The 20634-nt window shown below is 47.0% G+C and overlaps 1 protein-coding gene and 1 pseudogene across 4 annotated transcripts in view; one reads left to right on the forward strand and one right to left on the reverse strand.

Moving 5' to 3' along the window:
• The window catches only part of LOC127487263 (uncharacterized), a 47932-nt gene extending 31574 nt beyond the window's left edge, over positions 1-16358 (reverse strand). For all 4 annotated transcript variants that reach the window (XM_070048948.1, XM_070048947.1, XM_070048946.1 and 1 more), the window contains exon 1: positions 10981-16358. In XM_070048948.1, the coding sequence (XP_069905049.1) occupies positions 13290-14033 (744 nt within the window). In that variant the 5' untranslated portion in view covers positions 14034-16358 and the 3' untranslated portion in view covers positions 10981-13289. The remainder of the gene's footprint in view (positions 1-10980) is intronic.
• A 1950-nt stretch (positions 16359-18308) lies between these two features.
• Positions 18309-20634, forward strand: part of LOC138843816 (cytoskeleton-associated protein 2-like) — a 29010-nt pseudogene continuing 26684 nt past the window's right edge.

The following is a 20634-nucleotide window of genomic DNA, read 5'->3' on the forward strand; positions in this document are numbered from 1 at the left end:
TATGTGAATTCACCTGGCGAACCAAAAGTAAAAGGAGGAGCCAAGAAGCGGCATTACGCTTCTGGGCGGTGTGTGCCTAACCTGGGATCACTTCAACCACGGACAAGGACAAGGAAAGGGATGTAGGAGGGGGTTCTGTGCTCACCCTCACTGAACTGAAGAGCACACAAAACAATGAGGGGCCTACTTGCTGATATCAAGGGGAGGGGACCTCGCCGAGTCTGACACGCTGTCTCTCAGTCACATTGGGCGCTAGAAGTTGCTGTGGATTTGTTCTGAGAGGAGGAGCGTGGTGGGGACAAGAGATGTGGAGTCACCACACAGACTCTGGGAGTCGGGAGAAAGTAGGCCAGATGTGGGGAACAACTGCCAGCAGGCTGGAAACAGCAAGCAGGCCATCACACTTGGGTTGATTGCCGTTATCAAAGTGTGGGACCTTGACCAAGGGCACCACTGGACACCACCAATGCTCACAGAGGAGAACTGGACTGAAAGGCGCTTCAGACACCAGATGCAAGACCCAGCAGGTTACAAAGTGTGCAGCTCTAACTGCTTCAGGAGCCAGTGCTGTAAAATAATCTTCCACAAGAATCCACGCTGCCCCCATTTAGGAAGGGAAGAATATGTTCCATTGTGCCACAGATTAGTAATAAAATCTATTAGAGGACTGGTGAAAGGAGTCAAGAAATGGCCTTGCTCTATCATATGATCTTTTTAAATATTTACTTTACTTATTTGAGAGACAGAGTTAGAGAGAGAGGGAGAGGGGCAGAGATGGACGGAGGGAGGGAGGGAGGGAGGGAGGGAGGGAAGGAGGGAGAGAGTATCTTCCAACCACTGGTTCACTCCCCAAATGGCTGCAACGGCTGGGGCTAGGCCAGGCCCAAGCCAGGAGTTTTATCCGGGTCTCCCACATGCATTCCAGGGCCCAAGCACTTGGGCAGTCTTTTGCTGCTTTCCCAGGTGCATTAGCAGGGAGCTGGATAGGAAGTGGAACAGCTGAGATTTGAGGGGCATCCCTAAGGACTAATGTCCTTACTATATGGAGCACTCGTACAAATCAATGAGAAAACAGCCTGTAATGCACTAGAGAACTATACAAAGACTATTAATAGAAATTTCCCAGAAAAGGAACACAAAAACTCTTATAAACACATTAATAGATGCCCAAGCTTCACTGACAATAAGATAAAAAGAACATCAAAATACCCCTCTTTTTAAAAATTATTTATTTTATTTGAGAGGCAGAGAGACAAGGAGAGACAGCAATCAATCTCCTGTGTGTGTATAATACTTTAAAAAGAAAACTCATGAACACACACAAATACACACAAGAACAGTTATGGATGGAGATTCAATCAATGACACTGAGACAACAGTGTTGCCACGTGGGGGGGGGGTTCAACTTATACCTAAACATACTGCAGCAAAGTAAACTCTGGATGGATCAAATATTAGGGCCAAAAACAGAAAGAAAATTATAAAAACAATAGAAATGTCTGCAATGACTGGGCTGGGCCAGGCCAAAGCAGGGAGAATTTGACTGGTCTCACGTGTGGGTGGCAGAGACCCAACCACTTGAGTCATTACATGCTCCTGCCCAGAGTGTGCATTAGCAGGAAGCTGGAACTGGGAGCAGAGACAGGTCTCAAACCTAGGCACTCCAAAGTGGGATGTAGGCTTATTCAGCTGCGCCTTATCTACCAGGCCAAGCAACCACCCTGGTACCCCTTTCACCCCTAAGACTGGCAAAGATCCAAAAGTTTCATAGCACTGGCTGGTGACTAAAGGAAAACCTCAGTGGAGAAAAAAGTACTAATATCTATAAAAATTACAAATACACACATCGTTTGACCCAAGGATACTTGGAACTTGCTACACATGAATTCATACTTGGGCAAGATGATATAATATCAGGCTATCCATTGCTGTTTCTAAGAGCAAAGACTGAAAATAATTCAAATGGCATTCATTTGATTTATAAGCATTCATTAAAAAGAATTCATAGGCATTCATTAAAAAGAATATGGAGAATTTTTATGTACTTACAGTAGTCAATAAAACCTAAAATGCTACCGATTGTAACATGCATCTTGCTTTCATAATTGTTAAAATGTGAAAAAGTGTGCTTAGAAACAATGACATACAGTATATTCTCCAGATAATCAACTGAAAAAAGCAGCTTCAAAAGAGCAAGCACAGGATGCTACACATTCATATTTTAAAAAGTAAAAAACATTATGTTTCACACAAATACATGTGTGTGACACATATGCACAGCTCTGTAGAATGAGACACGTGGGGAGAACAAGGTGACCAAAAGACAGGGTGGGAAGGCGACTTCTAACTCTCTGGACTGAATCTAAATGTCCACTTCAGATCCCAATGTTGATGCCCTAAGGCCACTGTGATGGTATTTGGAGATGGAAGATGGTGTCTGTGTAAGGTCACCAGTGGGGTCCATAACAGCACTGCCTCCTGGATTAGTGCCCTTCCAAGCAGAGGAAGAGACATGAGAGCTCTCTCTACATGCATGAATGTAGGAAAGGCCTAGTGAACACACAGTGAACCAGTGGTTGTCCACAAGCGCCAGGAACAGGACCACACAGAAACACAGAAATACAGCCATCAATACCAAAGAAGTTAAAGGAAGAAAAACTCCCAGTAAAAGCTCTCAGGAAGTTCAAAGCATATATTAGAAATATCTTTGGGAAAATGGCAGGGCAAAGTTACTATGTATCAATAGTCACATTGAACATTAATGGCCTCAACTCTCCAGGCAAAAGACACAGATTGGCTAAATGGATTAAGGAACAAAACCCATCTATTTGCTGCTTACAAGAAACACATCTTACCAACAAAGATGCATGCAGACTGAAAGTGAAAGGTTGGAAAAAGATATTCCTTGCCAACAGAAACCAAATAAAAGCTGGCACAGCTATATTAATATCAGACAAAATAAACTTTAACACAAAAACTGTTAAGAGAGACAAAGAGGGGCACTATATAATGATCAAGGGTTCAATTCAACAGGAAGATGTAACTATTATAAATGTGTATGCACCTAATTACAGGGCACCAGTCTATTTAAAAGATATGTTAAGGGACTTAAAGGGAGACTTAGATTCCAATACAATACTACTGGGGGACTTCAATACTCCACTCTCGGAAATAGATCATCCGGACAGAAGATCAACAAGGAAACAGCAGATTTAATCGACACTATTGCCCAAATGGATCTAACAGGCATCTACGGAACTTTCAATCAGACATTTAAAGAATTTACATTTTTCTCAGCAGTGCATGGATCCTTCTCTAGGATTGATCACATACTAGGCCATAAAGCAAGTCTCAGCAATTTCAAAAGAATTAGAATCATACCATGCAGCTTCTCAGACCACAGTGGAATGAAGCTGCAAATTAGCAACTCAGGAATCCCTAGAGCATATGCAAACACAGGCATATGCTGAACAACATGCTCCTGAATGGACACTGGGTCACAGAAGAAATCAAAAGAGAAATCAAAAACTTTCTGGAAGTAAATGAGGATAACAACACAACACATCAAAACTTATAGGATACAGCAAAAGCAGTGTTAAGAGGAAAGTTTATAGCAACAGAGGCCTACATCAAGAAATTGGAAAGGCACCAAATAAATGAGCTTTCAATGCAGCTCAAGAATCTAGAAAAACTGCAGCAAACCAAACCAGACACAAATCTAGTAGAAGAGACATAATTAAAATCAGAGAAGAAATCAACAGATTTGAATCCTGAAAAAATTATAAAAAATCAGCCAAGCGAAGAGCTGGTGTTTTGAAAAAATTAACAAAATTGACACCCCATTGGCCCAACTAACTAAAAAAAGAAAAGACTCAAATCAATAAAATCAGAGATGAAAAAGGAAATGTAACAACAGACACCACAGAAATAAAAAGAATCATCAGAAATTACTACAAGGACCTGTATGCCAGCAAACAGGGAAATCTATCAGAAACGGGTAGATTCCTGGACACATGCAATCTACCTAAATTGAACCATGAAGACACAGAAAACCTAAATAGACCCATAACTGAAACAGAAATTGAAACAGTAAAGACCTTCCCCACCAAAAAAAGCCCAGGACCAGATGGATTCAGTGCGGAACTCTACCAGGCATTTAAAGAAGAACTAACTCCAATTCTTCTCAAACTATTCAGAACAATCAAAAGAGAGGGAATCCTCCCAAATTCTTTCTATGAAGCCAGCTTCACCTTAATCCCTAAGCTGGAAAAAGATGCAGCATTGAAAGAAAATTACAGACCAATATCCCTGATGAACATAGACACAAAAATCTTCAAAATTCTGGCCAGTAGAATGCAACAACACACCAGAAAGATCATCCACCCAGACCAAGTGGGATTTATCCCTGATATGCAGGGATGGTTCAATGTTCGCAAATCAATCAATGTGATACACCACATTAAAAAACTACAGAAGAAAAACCATATGATTACCTTAACAGATGCATTGAAAGCATTTTATAAAATACAACACCCTTTCATGATGAAAACTCTAAGCAAACTGGGTATGGAAGGAACATTTGTCAATACAATCAAAGCAATTTATGAAAAACCCACGGCCAGTATCCTATTGAATGGGGAAAAGTTGGAAGCATTTCCACTGAGATCTGGTACCAGACAGGGATGCCCACTCTCACCACTGCTATTCAATATAGTTCTGGAAGTTTTAGCCAGAGCTATTAGGCAAGAAAAAGAAATTAAAGGGATACAAAATGGGAAGGGAGAACTCAAACTATCCCTCTTTACAGATGATATGCTGCTTTATTTAGGGGATACAAAGACCTCTACTAAGAGACTATTAGAAGAGTTTGGCAAAGTAGCAGGATATAAAATCAATGCACAAAAATCAACAGCCTTTGTATATACAGGCAATGCCACGGCTGACAGAGAACTTCTAAGATCAATTCCATTCACAATAGCCACAAAAACAATCAAATACCTTGGAATAAACTTAGCCAAGGACATTAAAGGATTCTATAATGAGAATTACAAAATCTTAAAGAAACAGAAGAGGATATCAAAAAATGGAAAAATCTTCCATGCTCACATGTATTGGAAGAATCAATATCATCAAAATGTCCATTCTCCCAAAAGCAATTTAAAGATTCAATGCGATATGAATCAAAATACCAAAGACATTCTTCTCAGATCTGGAAAAAATGATACTGAAATTCATATGGAGACACAGGAGACCTCGAATAGCTAAAGCAATCTTGTACAACAAAAACAAAGCCGGAGCATCACAATACCAGGTTTCAGGACATACTACAGGGCAGTTGTAATCAAAACAGCATGGTACTGGTACAGAAACAGATGGATAGACCAATGGAACAGAACAGAAACACCAGAAATCAATCCAAACTTCTACAGCCAACTTATATTTGATCAAGGATCTAAAACCAATTCCTGGAGCAAGGACAGTCTATTCAATAAATGGTGCTGGGAAAACTGGATTTCCACATGCAGAATCATGAAGCAAGACCCCTACCTTTCACCTTACACAAAAATTCACTCAACATGGATTAAAGATCTAAATCTATGACCCAACACCATCAAATTATTAGAGAACATTGGAGGGCTGGCGCTGTGGCTCAATAGGCTAATCCTCCACCTGCAGTGCCGGCACCCGGGTTCTAGTCCCAGCAGGGGCACCAGTTTCTGTCCCGGTTGCCCCTCTTCCAGGCCAGCTCTCTGCTGTGGCCCAGGAGTACAGTGGAGGATGGCCCAAATGCTTGGGCCCTGCACCTGCATGGGAGACCAGAAGAAGCACCTGGCTCCTGCCTTCGGATCAGCGTGGTGCGCTGGCCGCAGCGGCCATTGGAGGGTGAACCAACAGAAAAGGAAGACCTTTCTCTCTGTCTCTATCTCTCTCTCACTGTCCACTCTGCCTGTCAAAAAAATAATAATAAATAAAAAAAATTTAAAAATAGAGAACATTGGAAAAACCCTGCAAGATTTAGGTACCGGCAAAGACTTCTTGGAAAAGACCCTGGAGGCACAGGCAGTCAAAGCCAAAATTAACATTTGGGATTGCATCAAATTGAGAAGTTTCTGTACTGCAAAAGAAACAGGAAAGTGAAGAGGCAACCGACAGAATGGGAAAAAATATTTGCAAACTATGCAACAGATAAAGGATTAATAACCAGAATCTACAAAGAGATCAAGAAACTCCACAACAACAAAACAACCCACTTAAGAGACGGGCCAAAGACCTCAATAGACATTTTTCAAAAGAAGAAATCCAAATGGCCAACAGGCACATGGATCACTAGCAATCAGGGAAATGCAAATCAAAACCACAAAGAGGTTTCACCTCACCCCAGTTAGAATGGCTCACATTCAGAAATCTACCAACAACAGATGCTGGAGAGGATGTGGGGAAAAAGGGACACTAACCCACTGTTGGCTGGAATGCAAACTGGTTAAGCCACTATGGAAGTCAGTTTGGAGATTCCTAAGAAACCCGAATATAACCCTACCGTACAACCCAGCCATCCCACTCCCTGGAATTTACCCAAAGGAAATTAAATTGGCAAACAAAAAAGTGGTCTGCACCTTAATGTTTAGTGCAGCTCAATTCACAGTAGCTAAGACCTGGAATCAACCTAAATGCCCATCAACAGCAGACTGGATAAAGAAATTATGGGATATGTACTCTTTAGAATACTATACAGCAGTAAAAAAAAAATCCAGTCATCTGCAACAAAATGGAGGAATCCTGAAAACATCATGCTGAGTGAAATCAGCCAGTCCCAAAGGGACAAATATCATCTGTTCTCCCTGATCGGTGACAATTAACCGAGCACCAAAAAGGAAACCTGTTGAAGTGAAATGGACACTATGAGAAACAATGACTTGATCAGCCTTTGACCTGATTGTCGATGAACAACTTAATATTTTATGACTTTTACTATTTTTTTCTTCTACTTAATACTATTGGTTGAACTCTAATTAACACTCAATTATTCTTAGGTGTTTAAATTTAACTGAAAAGTGATCTCTGTTAAATATAAAAATGGGAATAAGAGAGGGAGGAAAGGCACAATTTGGGACATTAATGGTAGAGTTAGAAACGTGCCAGAGGATTCCAATTCAATCCCTTCTTGGTGGCATATACCAAAGCCATCTCACTAGTCCAAGTGATCAATTTTAGTTCATAATTGATCATAATGATAGGTCTAACAGTCAAAGAGATCACATAAACAAGACTAGTGTCTGCTAATACTAACTGATAGAATAAGGAGAGAACAATGCAACATGGGAAGCTGGATACACAGCAGACTCATAGAATAACAGATGTCCTAAACAGCACTCTGGATCAGAATTAGCCCTTACAGCATTCGTATCTGGATGAGGAGATCAAAACACTCAGGAAAAAAAAATGACCTAAATAAAAGATCTCTGCGAGTGAGATCCCAGTAGAAAGAACTGGGCTCCATCAAAGAAGGAGGTACCTTTCTCTGAAGGGAGGAGAGAACTTCTAGTTTGACTATGATCTTGTCTAAATAAGATAGGAGTCGGTGAACTCAAAAGGCTTCCATAGCCTTGACAACTCATGACAAGAGCCTAGGGAGATTACTGACGCCATAAACAAGAGTGTTAATTTGTTAAGTCAACAACAGGAGTCACTGTGCACTTACTCCCCATGTAGGATCTCTGCTCTTAATGTGTTGTACAATGTGAATTAATGCTATAACTAGTACTCAAACAGTATTTTACACTTTGTGTTTCGGTGTGGGTGCAAACTGTTGAAATCTTTACTTAATATATACTTTAGTATATATTTGATCTTCTGTATATAAAGAGAATTGAAAATCAATCTTGATGCGAACTGAATGGGAGAGGGAGCAAGAGATGGGAGGGTTGCGGGTGGAGGGAAGTTATAGGGGGAAAAGCCATTGTACTCCATACACTGTACTTTGGAAATTCATATTTATTAAATAAAAGTTAAAAAACGTTTTTAGGATCAAACTTTTAACTCTCATAATTTGTCACTATCTTTGAAAATTATATAAGTAATAAAGTTTTTAAGTTGGAACCCAAGAGAATAAATCAAACTCCTTAATTTCTGTGAAAAGCAAGAGTGCATTGCTATCTTCTATGAATTCTAATGATCAGAAATTAGCATTTGCCATAAGAAGATGTGCTTGTATACTTTCTAGGGGTATTTAGTTATGTCAAAAATTGTAAGGCTGGTCCCATTTACAAGACTACCTTATGACAAACTCTAAGCAAAGTATTTTAGTGAGTGTCCAATTCTTACAAGTAATAACAGGATTCCACTGTGTTTAAAATCATATAGAGCAGGCATTTGGTCTAGCAGTTAGGCTACCAGTTAAGATGCTCACTTCCCACATCAGACTGTTTGAGTCTGATGCCCAGCTCCAGCTCCTGACTCCAGCTTCCTGCTAACAGAGTCCCTGGGAGCCAGTGGTGATGGCTCAAGTAACTGGGTTCCCACCACCCACACAAGTTGAGACACCAGCTTCTTTCTTCAGTTCCCACGCTGGCCCAGCCATTGCTAGACACTGGGAAGTGAACCAGCAGTTGGGAGCTTGCTGATTCACTCTGCCTCTCAAATAAATAAATACGTAATTTTTTTGAATTCCCCTTTCCAAAAGCAAGTATTTTATTAATTTGAGAGTACATGATGTTGCATTAGAACATGAGTTCTGATTAAGAAGTGCTGTGTTTTATCTTACTGAAATCCAAGCAGAAGGATGTAAATTTCAAGCTCAAACCAGTCTGTTCCATTGCTATGTCAATTAACAATATGCAGACATAAAATCTTGCTGCTATAAGTGAAGAGATTGTGCAATAGTTCCCTTCAGGGTTCCAGGGGATTCTAATCTAAGCCTGACAGACAAGTTACTGCTGGTTTGCTTTACCACTCAGAGTTAGAATAATTTCAACTACTTAGAAGTTCATCAAACTTGGGAACTCACTGAATAACTTACCTTATTTTTCATGTTATTTCTTATGACATTAATACATACTCATTACTGACAAATCTGGAAAACATTTAAAGGAAAGCCTAAAATAGAAAATGAAATCATTCCTATCCATAGAAGCCAGAGTTTATATATATATATATATATATACACACACACACACACACACACAGAGTGTATATTTATATGCATGTACACTCTAGAAATGAGACCAGGATATTTATAGTTTTATAGCTTTTTTTTTCATTACTTAGAAACCTATACTAGCAATCCCTATGCTAACTAGGGCATGCTGTAATATAATAAACCAATCTCTGCAGTAGGCATTCAGATTGCCTTTGGTTTTCCCATCTATGTGACTGTAACAATCATGCACTATAGCCAATGCTGAGATGAGTATCTTCAAATGTAGTTTTCTTATGCATCCCTGACTCTCTCCCAAGGGTAAATTCCTAAAAGTGAAATAGTCAGCTGAAAGAGAACATTTGGTAAATCTGGTATAAGCTGCCAACTTGCCACATTATGCATTACTAATCTTCTTCACATTGTTTTCTAATTAGCTGAGGCCACAGAAGCATCTGTGAATGAAACAAATGACCTGTCTATACTGCTTAAGGAAACTACACATTACCCAGGCATAATGGGCCCACAAAAGCTGTGCCTGTACAGACAAGTGCACACACACTGATTCGCCAGGGGCACCGGGGTGTGGACAGAGCACAGGCCACTGGATCTGGCTTGGAACTGCAGCTCCACCAATGACTGCTTGTGTGGCCCTGGACGGCTTGCAGTTTTCTCAGCTATCCACCGCAGGTCTCTGTGTCCACATCTTTCGGCAGATTCGCCACATAAAGGCATCTGGCACTGCAGACTGCTCTCGCTGAAGTGCCGTGGCCCAGTGAACAACACAGCTTTAAGTCCCACCCCGCCTGCTACTCTGTGGATCCTAGGAAAGTCCCTTGGATCTCTCAGAGATATTTTCTTAATGAAATGCTCAGCTCGTACACCTGTAGTGAGGAATAAATGAGGTCATAAATATAAAGCTCCAAGCACATGCGAGGCACTTTAGTCATTCTGGTTTTTTTTAAGTGGGTTTCACACCCACAATGAGCCAGAAGGCACAGGATGACCAGTCTGTCCAGGGAGCGTGTTGGGACGCAAAGCCCTGAAGGCTGAGCATTCTCCACGGCAGTACCTAAGCCTTCTCCTTCCAGACGGGAGGCTGACTTGACCAGATCTGCACACCAATGTGCACACTGCTATGTCTTCGGTACCACGTGAGGTACCGACATGTGAGCACACTGACAACGTTCCCGAACCAGACGGCCAGGAAGGAGAAGTGGCAGCTCAACACTTCCGGAAACTACCAGTGTTCGTGGGTAAATGGGTTTAAGAAAAAAACTTCCTTTTCCCCCTTCATCCTAGTTTACACATTCCACCCAAGCCAGGATGTCGTGTGGTTTCACCGAAATCGTTCCGTAACACTTTCTATTTCTTTTTGCAAAGGCAGCTCTGGAGACGCCTGGGGGCACCACCTGGCTACGTCACCACCCAACACACTGGCTCCCAACTCCGTCCACCCTACAGGACTCACACATCAGAACCAGCAAACAAGAACCCGAGCCGCGGGCCCTGCGGCCTCTTCCGGAATCCCGTCCCAGGCCACCCGCCGCTCTGCGGGGACAGATGCGGGAGTCGGCGTGCCCGCACCCACCGTCAGCACCGGCGGCACGGGGCCGACCCGAGAGCGCGGCCCTGGGAACCGCTCCGCAGGCGGGCACCGCGCGGTCGGCTCGGCCCGGCCCGGCCCAGCAGAGGCAGGCAGAGGCAGGCGCCGAGCGCCCCAGGCCGCCGGCGGAGAGACCGACCCGAGCGCCGCGCCCCGCACGCGCAGGCCCGCCCCGGCCTCGCCAACGACCCAGAGCCAGGCCGACCCGCTCACGCCGGGCCCGCCGCCGCCGCCGCCATACCTTCTCCTCGCCGTCGTAGATGCGCACCCCGCGCTGCTGGATCACCAGGGTCTCATTAAGCTCCAGGAGGCCGCTGGTCCACACGAAGCGGTCCATGGCCGACGCTAAGCCGGCCGCCGCCACTCGCCAGCCCGCCCGCCTACGCCGGCGCCGGCGCTCCCGGCCCGCGAGTCCTGCGCCAGGCGGACGGCGGCGCCCCCTGGCGGCGAGCGTGGCGGAGGTCGCCTTCCAGGGAGGGTGGGCACGGGAGGGGGGGCGTGTGCGGCGCTCGAGGGCGTGGAGGCGTGCGTGTCGCGCCCCCTGGCGGTCAGTCCGCCAATGGCCTTTTAGACCCTTGCTGGGCAGCGCGGTCCACCCCATCCTAAGCCCTCAGCGTAGAGGGAGCCCACACTGTAGCTTGGACTTCTTATTGTCCTTTACGCCTGCGTATCCGTAGCAGTTTTCTTGTCGGTGCCTGTCATTTCATTAAAGGCTATAATTTTTTCTTCAAATGAGAATTGATGGCACGATTTTTTTTTTTATACAGCTGCGTTAAGTCCTTGTGCTCCTTTTCCTTTTCCCTCCTAAGATCGCTTTCATTTAAACATTTCCAGTATTAATACAGACATCCTGAATTTACTCTAGGCTGTATTTCAACATAGAGCTCCCATAATGTATCTGTTGATTGCTGCACACAAAACCCATCCGTGGCTTGCACCTCCCCCACCTCAGGCTTTCGACCCTGCTTATGTATTTTACAATCGTAAATGAGCTACGAATATTTGACTGTCTGCAAGTACCATCTGTTTTCCTCCTTAGGATTCTATTCTTAGAGCCGATTATGTATTGGAGACATATTTAGCCAGAGTGAAGTGTCACCAGCAAACTGGTCTTTTGCAGGCCAGGTAGCCCCAGCTATGTTACACATTATCATTTCTGTTCATTTCTGCTACTTGACCGTTATTTTTTAGTTTTTCATTTGCTGGTGAGGCTATTTCTTTTTTGGAGATTTATTTATTTATTTGAAAGGCAGAATGACACACAGAGAGAAGGAGAGGCAGAGAGAGAGAGGTCTTCCATCAGTTGTTTCACTCCCCAAACGGCCCCTTTTGGGGCTGGAATTGGGCCAATCCAAAGCCAGGAGCCAGGAGCTTCTTCAGGGTCTCCCACATGGGTCCAAGAGCCCAAGGACTTGGGCCATCTTCCACTGCTTTCCCGGGCAATAACAGAGAGCTGGATCGGAAATGGAGCAGCCAGGACTCAAAACTGGCACCCATATGGGATGCCAGCATGCAGGCAGTGGCTTTACCCACTAAGCCACAGCTGGTGCTTATAGCCCCAAGGCTATTTCTTACTTTAAAATTTCTTTGTTTATTTGACAGGCAGACACACACACGGAGAAAAGAGAAATGGACAGAAATACAGGGAGAGCTCCCAAGAGACCAGCACCGGGCACAGCATGTGAAACCACCACCTACGGGGCCAGCGCTGTGGTGCAGTGGGTTAAAGCCCTGGCCTGAAGCGCCGGCATCCCATATGGGAGCTGGTTCACGTCTCGGCTGCTCCACTTCCTATCCAGCTCTCTGCTGTATCCTGAGATAGCAGTGGAAGACGGCCCAAGTCCTTGGGCCCCTGCACCCGCGCGGGAGACCCAGAAGAAGCTCCTGGGCTCCTGGCTTCCAATCGGCACAGCTCTGGCCGTTGCAACCATTTGGGGAGTGAACCATCAGATGGAAGCCTCTCTCTCTCTCTCTCTCTCTGTCTCTACCTCTCTGTAACTCTTTCTGTCTTTCAAGTAAACAAAAATTAAATCCTTTAAAAAAAAAAAAAAAACCTACAGCACAGGATGAGCACGTGTTGGAGTCCCAGCTGCTGGGCCTCCAATCCAGCTCCCTGCTGGTGTGCCTGAAAAGGCAGCAGAGGATGGTCCAAGCTTTGGCCTGGCACCAGCCTTGCCATTGAGGCCATTTGGGGAGTGAATCGGTGGATGGAAAATCTCTTTCTCTCTGTCTTAAAAATAAATCTTTAAACACACACACACACACCCTCACACCCTGTGGTGGGCTCAAAAGAGGAAGAGGACAGGGCTGGGCATTGTGGCATTACCAGTTAAGCCACTGCCTGCACAAATTCAAGTCCTGGCTGTTCCACTTCAGATCGAGCTCCCTACTAATGCGCCTGAGAAAGCAGCAAAGATGGTCCAAGTCCTTGGGCCCCTGCACCTGTGTGGGAGACCCAGAAGAGGGTCCTGGCTCCTGGTTTCGGCCTGGCCCAGCCCTAGTTGTTACGGACATTTGCGGAGTAAACCAGAGTAGAAGACATTCATTCACTCATTCTTTCTCTCTCTCTCTGTCTCTCTCACCCGAGCCGCGGGCCCTGCGGCCTCTTCCGGAATCCCGTCCCAGGCCACCCGCCGCTCTGCGGGGACAGATGCGGGAGTCGGCGTGCCCGCACCCACCGTCAGCACCGGCGGCACGGGGCCGACCCGAGAGCGCGGCCCCGGGAACCGCTCCGCAGGCGGGCACCGCGCGGTCGGCTCGGCCCGGCCCGGCCCAGCAGAGGCAGGCAGAGGCAGGCGCCGAGCGCCCCAGGCCGCCGGCGGAGAGACCGACCCGAGCGCCGCGCCCCGCACGCGCAGGCCCGCCCCGGCCTCGCCAACGACCCAGAGCCAGGCCGACCCGCTCACGCCGGGCCCGCCGCCGCCGCCGCCATACCTTCTCCTCGCCGTCGTAGATGCGCACCCCGCGCTGCTGGATCACCAGGGTCTCATTAAGCTCCAGGAGGCCGCTGGTCCACACGAAGCGGTCCATGGCCGACGCTAAGCCGGCCGCCGCCACTCGCCAGCCCGCCCGCCTACGCCGGCGCCGGCGCTCCCGGCCCGCGAGTCCTGCGCCAGGCGGACGGCGGCGCCCCCTGGCGGCGAGCGTGGCGGAGGTCGCCTTCCAGGGAGGGTGGGCACGGGAGGGGGGGCGTGTGCGGCGCTCGAGGGCGTGGAGGCGTGCGTGTCGCGCCCCCTGGCGGTCAGTCCGCCAATGGCCTTTTAGACCCTTGCTGGGCAGCGCGGTCCACCCCATCCTAAGCCCTCAGCGTAGAGGGAGCCCACACTGTAGCTTGGACTTCTTATTGTCCTTTACGCCTGCGTATCCGTAGCAGTTTTCTTGTCGGTGCCTGTCATTTCATTAAAGGCTATAATTTTTTCTTCAAATGAGAATTGATGGCACGATTTTTTTTTTTATACAGCTGCGTTAAGTCCTTGTGCTCCTTTTCCTTTTCCCTCCTAAGATCGCTTTCATTTAAACATTTCCAGTATTAATACAGACATCCTGAATTTACTCTAGGCTGTATTTCAACATAGAGCTCCCATAATGTATCTGTTGATTGCTGCACACAAAACCCATCCGTGGCTTGCACCTCCCCCACCTCAGGCTTTCGACCCTGCTTATGTATTTTACAATCGTAAATGAGCTACGAATATTTGACTGTCTGCAAGTACCATCTGTTTTCCTCCTTAGGATTCTATTCTTAGAGCCGATTATGTATTGGAGACATATTTAGCCAGAGTGAAGTGTCACCAGCAAACTGGTCTTTTGCAGGCCAGGTAGCCCCAGCTATGTTACACATTATCATTTCTGTTCATTTCTGCTACTTGACCGTTATTTTTTAGTTTTTCATTTGCTGGTGAGGCTATTTCTTTTTTGGAGATTTATTTATTTATTTGAAAGGCAGAATGACACACAGAGAGAAGGAGAGGCAGAGAGAGAGAGGTCTTCCATCAGTTGTTTCACTCCCCAAACGGCCCCTTTTGGGGCTGGAATTGGGCCAATCCAAAGCCAGGAGCCAGGAGCTTCTTCAGGGTCTCCCACATGGGTCCAAGAGCCCAAGGACTTGGGCCATCTTCCACTGCTTTCCCGGGCAATAACAGAGAGCTGGATCGGAAATGGAGCAGCCAGGACTCAAAACTGGCACCCATATGGGATGCCAGCATGCAGGCAGTGGCTTTACCCACTAAGCCACAGCTGGTGCTTATAGCCCCAAGGCTATTTCTTACTTTAAAATTTCTTTGTTTATTTGACAGGCAGACACACACACGGAGAAAAGAGAAATGGACAGAAATACAGGGAGAGCTCCCAAGAGACCAGCACCGGGCACAGCATGTGAAACCACCACCTACGGGGCCAGCGCTGTGGTGCAGTGGGTTAAAGCCCTGGCCTGAAGCGCCGGCATCCCATATGGGAGCTGGTTCACGTCTCGGCTGCTCCACTTCCTATCCAGCTCTCTGCTGTATCCTGAGATAGCAGTGGAAGACGGCCCAAGTCCTTGGGCCCCTGCACCCGCGCGGGAGACCCAGAAGAAGCTCCTGGGCTCCTGGCTTCCAATCGGCACAGCTCTGGCCGTTGCAACCATTTGGGGAGTGAACCATCAGATGGAAGCCTCTCTCTCTCTCTCTCTCTCTGTCTCTACCTCTCTGTAACTCTTTCTGTCTTTCAAGTAAACAAAAATTAAATCCTTTAAAAAAAAAAAAAAAAACCTACAGCACAGGATGAGCACGTGTTGGAGTCCCAGCTGCTGGGCCTCCAATCCAGCTCCCTGCTGGTGTGCCTGAAAAGGCAGCAGAGGATGGTCCAAGCTTTGGCCTGGCACCAGCCTTGCCATTGAGGCCATTTGGGGAGTGAATCGGTGGATGGAAAATCTCTTTCTCTCTGTCTTAAAAATAAATCTTTAAACACACACACACACACACCCTCACACCCTGTGGTGGGCTCAAAAGAGGAAGAGGACAGGGCTGGGCATTGTGGCATTACCAGTTAAGCCACTGCCTGCACAAATTCAAGTCCTGGCTGTTCCACTTCAGATCGAGCTCCCTACTAATGCGCCTGAGAAAGCAGCAAAGATGGTCCAAGTCCTTGGGCCCCTGCACCTGTGTGGGAGACCCAGAAGAGGGTCCTGGCTCCTGGTTTCGGCCTGGCCCAGCCCTAGTTGTTACGGACATTTGCGGAGTAAACCAGAGTAGAAGACATTCATTCACTCATTCTTTCTCTCTCTCTCTGTCTCTCTCACCCGAGCCGCGGGCCCTGCGGCCTCTTCCGGAATCCCGTCCCAGGCCACCCGCCGCTCTGCGGGGACAGATGCGGGAGTCGGCGTGCCCGCACCCACCGTCAGCACCGGCGGCACGGGGCCGACCCGAGAGCGCGGCCCCGGGAACCGCTCCGCAGGCGGGCACCGCGCGGTCGGCTCGGCCCGGCCCGGCCCAGCAGAGGCAGGCAGAGGCAGGCGCCGAGCGCCCCAGGCCGCCGGCGGAGAGACCGACCCGAGCGCCGCGCCCCGCACGCGCAGGCCCGCCCCGGCCTCGCCAACGACCCAGAGCCAGGCCGACCCGCTCACGCCGGGCCCGCCGCCGCCGCCGCCGCCGCCGCCGCCGCCATACCTTCTCCTCGCCATCGTAGATGCGCACCCCGCGCTGCTGGATCACCAGGGTCTCATTAAGCTCCAGGAGGCCGCTGGTCCACACGAAGCGGTCCATGGCCGACGGCCTGTAGTTTCATGGTCAGCTGTGTTGGTGGAGACATTTCCGAGAAGGAATTCTTCTCTTTGGATCTTTTCGTAAAGGGTCTACCTTCTCTGACAATTCTGGGATAATGATATAAAAAAGAGTTTAAAAATATATCATTCTTGGAGAGGATAAGTCTGGATATTAGGAGAAAATTGCCGTGCTGGAAAACCTATCTGTTTTTCAAATTTTCCTGCTCACTCTCAGCCAATTGAGACCTCCACTGCTTTCTCTGAATCACTTCCTTTTAATATGCCCACTGAAAATCCCTGGGGGGAAATTCACATGATATCAAGTTAACGTTTAGAGTGAACCACACATCTATCTAGTTCCAAAGCATTCCCATCACTCCGAAGGAAAATCCCTTACCCATTAAGCAAGCAGCCTCTCCCCAACCCCATCATCCACCAATCCATGGACTTCTGCGGATTTATCTATGCTGGGTATGTCATACAAATTGAATGACATCACACACAACCTTCTGTGTCTGGCTTCTTTCACTTAGCAAGCTTTAGAGGTTCTTGAGTTTTTGTTAGCTGTCCTAATTGTTAAACTGGTCTCTGTCACTTAATGGGAACCCATGTTTACTCAAGCTGTCTGATGAAACTTTAGTATAGAACAACAACATTGACAGCAGTACATAAAGAGCAGTGATGTCTTAAGAATGGTGAGAGTACGACTTGACTGTTGTTTCTGCCAGAGTTGACCTTAAATGTAAGCAGCCGTACTGAAAATGGGACATTAAGAAAAAAAAAAAACCTACAGAAAATCCCACACCCGTTTTGCTACTAGCTGCCATAAGAGGTCTGAAGAAAAGAGTGGACAACAGTGGGGAAAACTTACCTTAGTGGAGGGCCGGCTTTGGAGGTTCTCACAGCTGGGCAGGGGCGCTGTGGGGAAGTCACACCCTCGCACCCCTGATCCCACGCTGAGACCCGGCTGAAACAGAACACAGCCCCAGTCCAGTCTTAGTGCAGAGACCAGGCAAGAGGAAGCAAAGTCGTGAACTCAGAGCGTAGAACCGGAAAGGCAGTCTGGACTCTCCCTAACTCTCCCACACTAAAACCTTCCGGCTGGGAATCGTTACGTTTTCTCTGGTGGAGAGGTGTTTGGGTGGCTTTTGTGAAGGTGCTATTTCTAGGTGAGGACTGAGCGTTATGGCAGCACACTTCAACACCAAGTGTCTACAGTAAATGCTTTTAATCTTCACAGGCGGAGTATACACAACCTGCAGAAGGGAGCGCCTCTTTCCTCGTTCTCTCTCTCTCTCTCGCAGCTGATAATTGTGTAGTATGCAGGCATAGAAAGCAGACTCCAGTTCCCGTCTGCGAGCTCAGCAAACGTGGAAACATAATTTCCGAGCTTGTCATCTGCGAAGCAGAGATGAGGCTCGAAATGGGGTCACGTTGGCGAGAGGGAAATACTCGTGCTCTCGGTACGTAGCCTGCTGGTTCCGTTGTCCTACAACAGGCGCAGCCAGAGCACACTTTTTTGTCTCGTCTGCCTTCCTCAAAGGACCGTGACCATCCGGGGACTCGTCCTATCTGCAACCTCAAGGCGCTGCTAGGTGAGGATTCAGCGGACCGACTCCTCCTACGCTGCACAGTCGGGACGAAGAGCGTTGTTTGACTTTGAAACGCACAGGCTCAGCGGGCACGGACCCGGGTGGACGCCCGGGCACGCTCCCGGCACCCGCAGCGCAGGCCCCGCCTCTCTGCGCCTATTGGCCCATTCAATTCACGCCGGCACCAATGGGCGGAGGCGGCGCCCGCGCTGTCAAAGGCTAGCGCAGGGTCCGCGGCGCGCAGTGTCCGGCGGCCGCGGCCTGAGGGAGTCTGAGCCGCTCCGAGCAGACGCGCATCCTCCGAGCACGGGCTGCTATGAGCACGCCGGCAGTTCCCCGGGACCTGCAGCTGCCCCCGAGTCAGAGGGCCCAGTCCGCGTTCAGAGGTGAGGCTGGCCGAGATGGCGGGAGCGGCGCCAGCCGGCCGGAGGGGCGCGGGCGGGCGTGGGGGCCGGCGGTCAGGGCCACCGGGCCTCCCGCCGACGGTGTGAGCACTCGAACCGGTGGCTGTTGGCTCTGTGGCGATAGTGTGCGGGTTGAGAGCCTTTTGTGCGGTGGCTGCCGGCTGCGGACCGGTAGACACGAGGAATCCGTTTAGTGACGGAGCGAGTGCGCATGCGTGGGTGGCGTTGGGGGTCCCGGGCCGCGGGTGGTGGGGCCGCTGCCGGAGCGGGGCGGGGCAGGGCAGCGCGGGTGCACAGTCCGCCTGCGCCTGCGCCTGCGCCGAGCCCTCCCCGAGCCCTCCCCGAGCCCTCCCCGAGCCGGGTCGTGAGTGCCTCTGGCGTGGTGGGCTTGCCTGCTCTGATGTTTGGATTCACTTCCTCGCTTCCTTATTCTGGGAACCCTGGGGTTAAGTGGGTCTCAACAAATACGACTACTGTTATTTCTTTGTTCTACAGATGAGGAAACAGTAATTCTCAGCTGAACCAGTTCTGGCGAGTTAGAACTTGGGAGTCCAGTGTCTCGCCTAGTCTACCACTCGGTTCCCTGAGGCATGGCTTTCAGCAGCGTAGACAGTGGAGAACATGATTCTCCTGCACAGTGCTTGTGGGGCCTTTCATGATCACATTCGCTTATTAATGGAATTATTTCCCAAAGGCAGTGCTGAATTGGGCGCTTTTCTGGAAATGGAAAATGTGATCTCAAGTACAGCAGTTTTCGAAATAAAATCTCCACTTAGCAATATTTGCTGTTTTAATTAATGTTGACTTATAGATCCTATATTTTATTATTTAGAACAAAGAAGACAGAAATTCAAGGAACATCTGTTAAGAAGAAAAACATTTTTTCATACAAACAGGAAAATCAGACATTATCCAGGTGAGGTCAAATTTATTCCAATTTATTTTTACATTCTTTTTTTGGTACAAAGTTTTCAAATCTGGTGCTATTTTGCACTTTCAGCACATCTCAGTGTAGACTAGCCACATTTCAAGTACCTCAGGACCTACATGTGGCTCGTGGTACATTATTGGATGGTGTACCATTAGATTGTTGAGTTATTCTATCTAAATTGATTCACATTCTTAAGCAGAAACAAAGGTGTGTGTAGGTGGCGGGGCAGGGGTTTCCAAAATGCAGAGATTTGAAGATTGTTTTAATCTCAATTCAACTAGAAAACTCCTGATATTATCTTATTTACATTTTTAGAATTTTACATGGTTACAGCAAAAACAAAGCTTATGAAAGTATATGGAAGTAGAAAGACAAAAGGTTCCCTCATTTTCTACAGTTAGCTCATAATAGCATCATTCCAGGTTTTTTGCCTGATAAGAAGCTGGGCTGTAATCTATTATTACTAAATAATAATTTAGTAATATTATTACTAAAGCCATTATTACCAAAGCCACCATTCAAAATGTGTGCTCCTGGCTTTGTCAATGCTTTGCCACTTCTCTAAGCCGATTGAACAAAGATGTGAAAGGTGGCATAACCATAGTTATTAATTATTGCAGATATCAAATCGTGTGGATTCTAAATGTACAATTTTTTCATGTTTTAACGTAATCTGTAGACTTTAGATCTGTTTTAGAGTCAATTACAGGTCTGATGTTTTTCTCCTCTTGTTTCATGTTGGATAAAATCATTAGAATCACCTAAAAGATTGTCACAGCCTGTGCTGGTCAGTCTATAATTGTAAAAGGCAGATTAGGTTAGTTAGAGAAAACATTGCTTTGGATAAATGGCCTAAACACAATGCCAACTAAAAACTACAATTTTTAATGTATCCTGGTTTGTGTGTGGTAAATTCTGGATTTCCTTTGGGAAGAATATTTAAAAAAAGATTTTCCTCAATTTAATAAATCTGTTAGTAAGTGCTAAAACTAACCTAAGGAGGTGTTGCTTGATAAAGGTTTTTTTTCTGAAGACTTGTTTGGACACTAGATAAAAATGATTTGGAATAAGATTGTTATGTGTTTACATACTCTATGGTAGGGAAGATGTTAAGACTTTTAGGAAAATTCCTCAATTGTCTTGTTTGCTACTGCACTGTAATAAAACTTTTTCTTAGGAGAAATAAATCTCATCTCAGTTCTTGCCTCAACTTAAAATATAAAATTGT

Source organism: Oryctolagus cuniculus, chromosome 9 (genome assembly GCF_964237555.1).
Source record: "Oryctolagus cuniculus chromosome 9, mOryCun1.1, whole genome shotgun sequence".
Classification (NCBI taxonomy): domain Eukaryota; kingdom Metazoa; phylum Chordata; class Mammalia; order Lagomorpha; family Leporidae; genus Oryctolagus; species Oryctolagus cuniculus.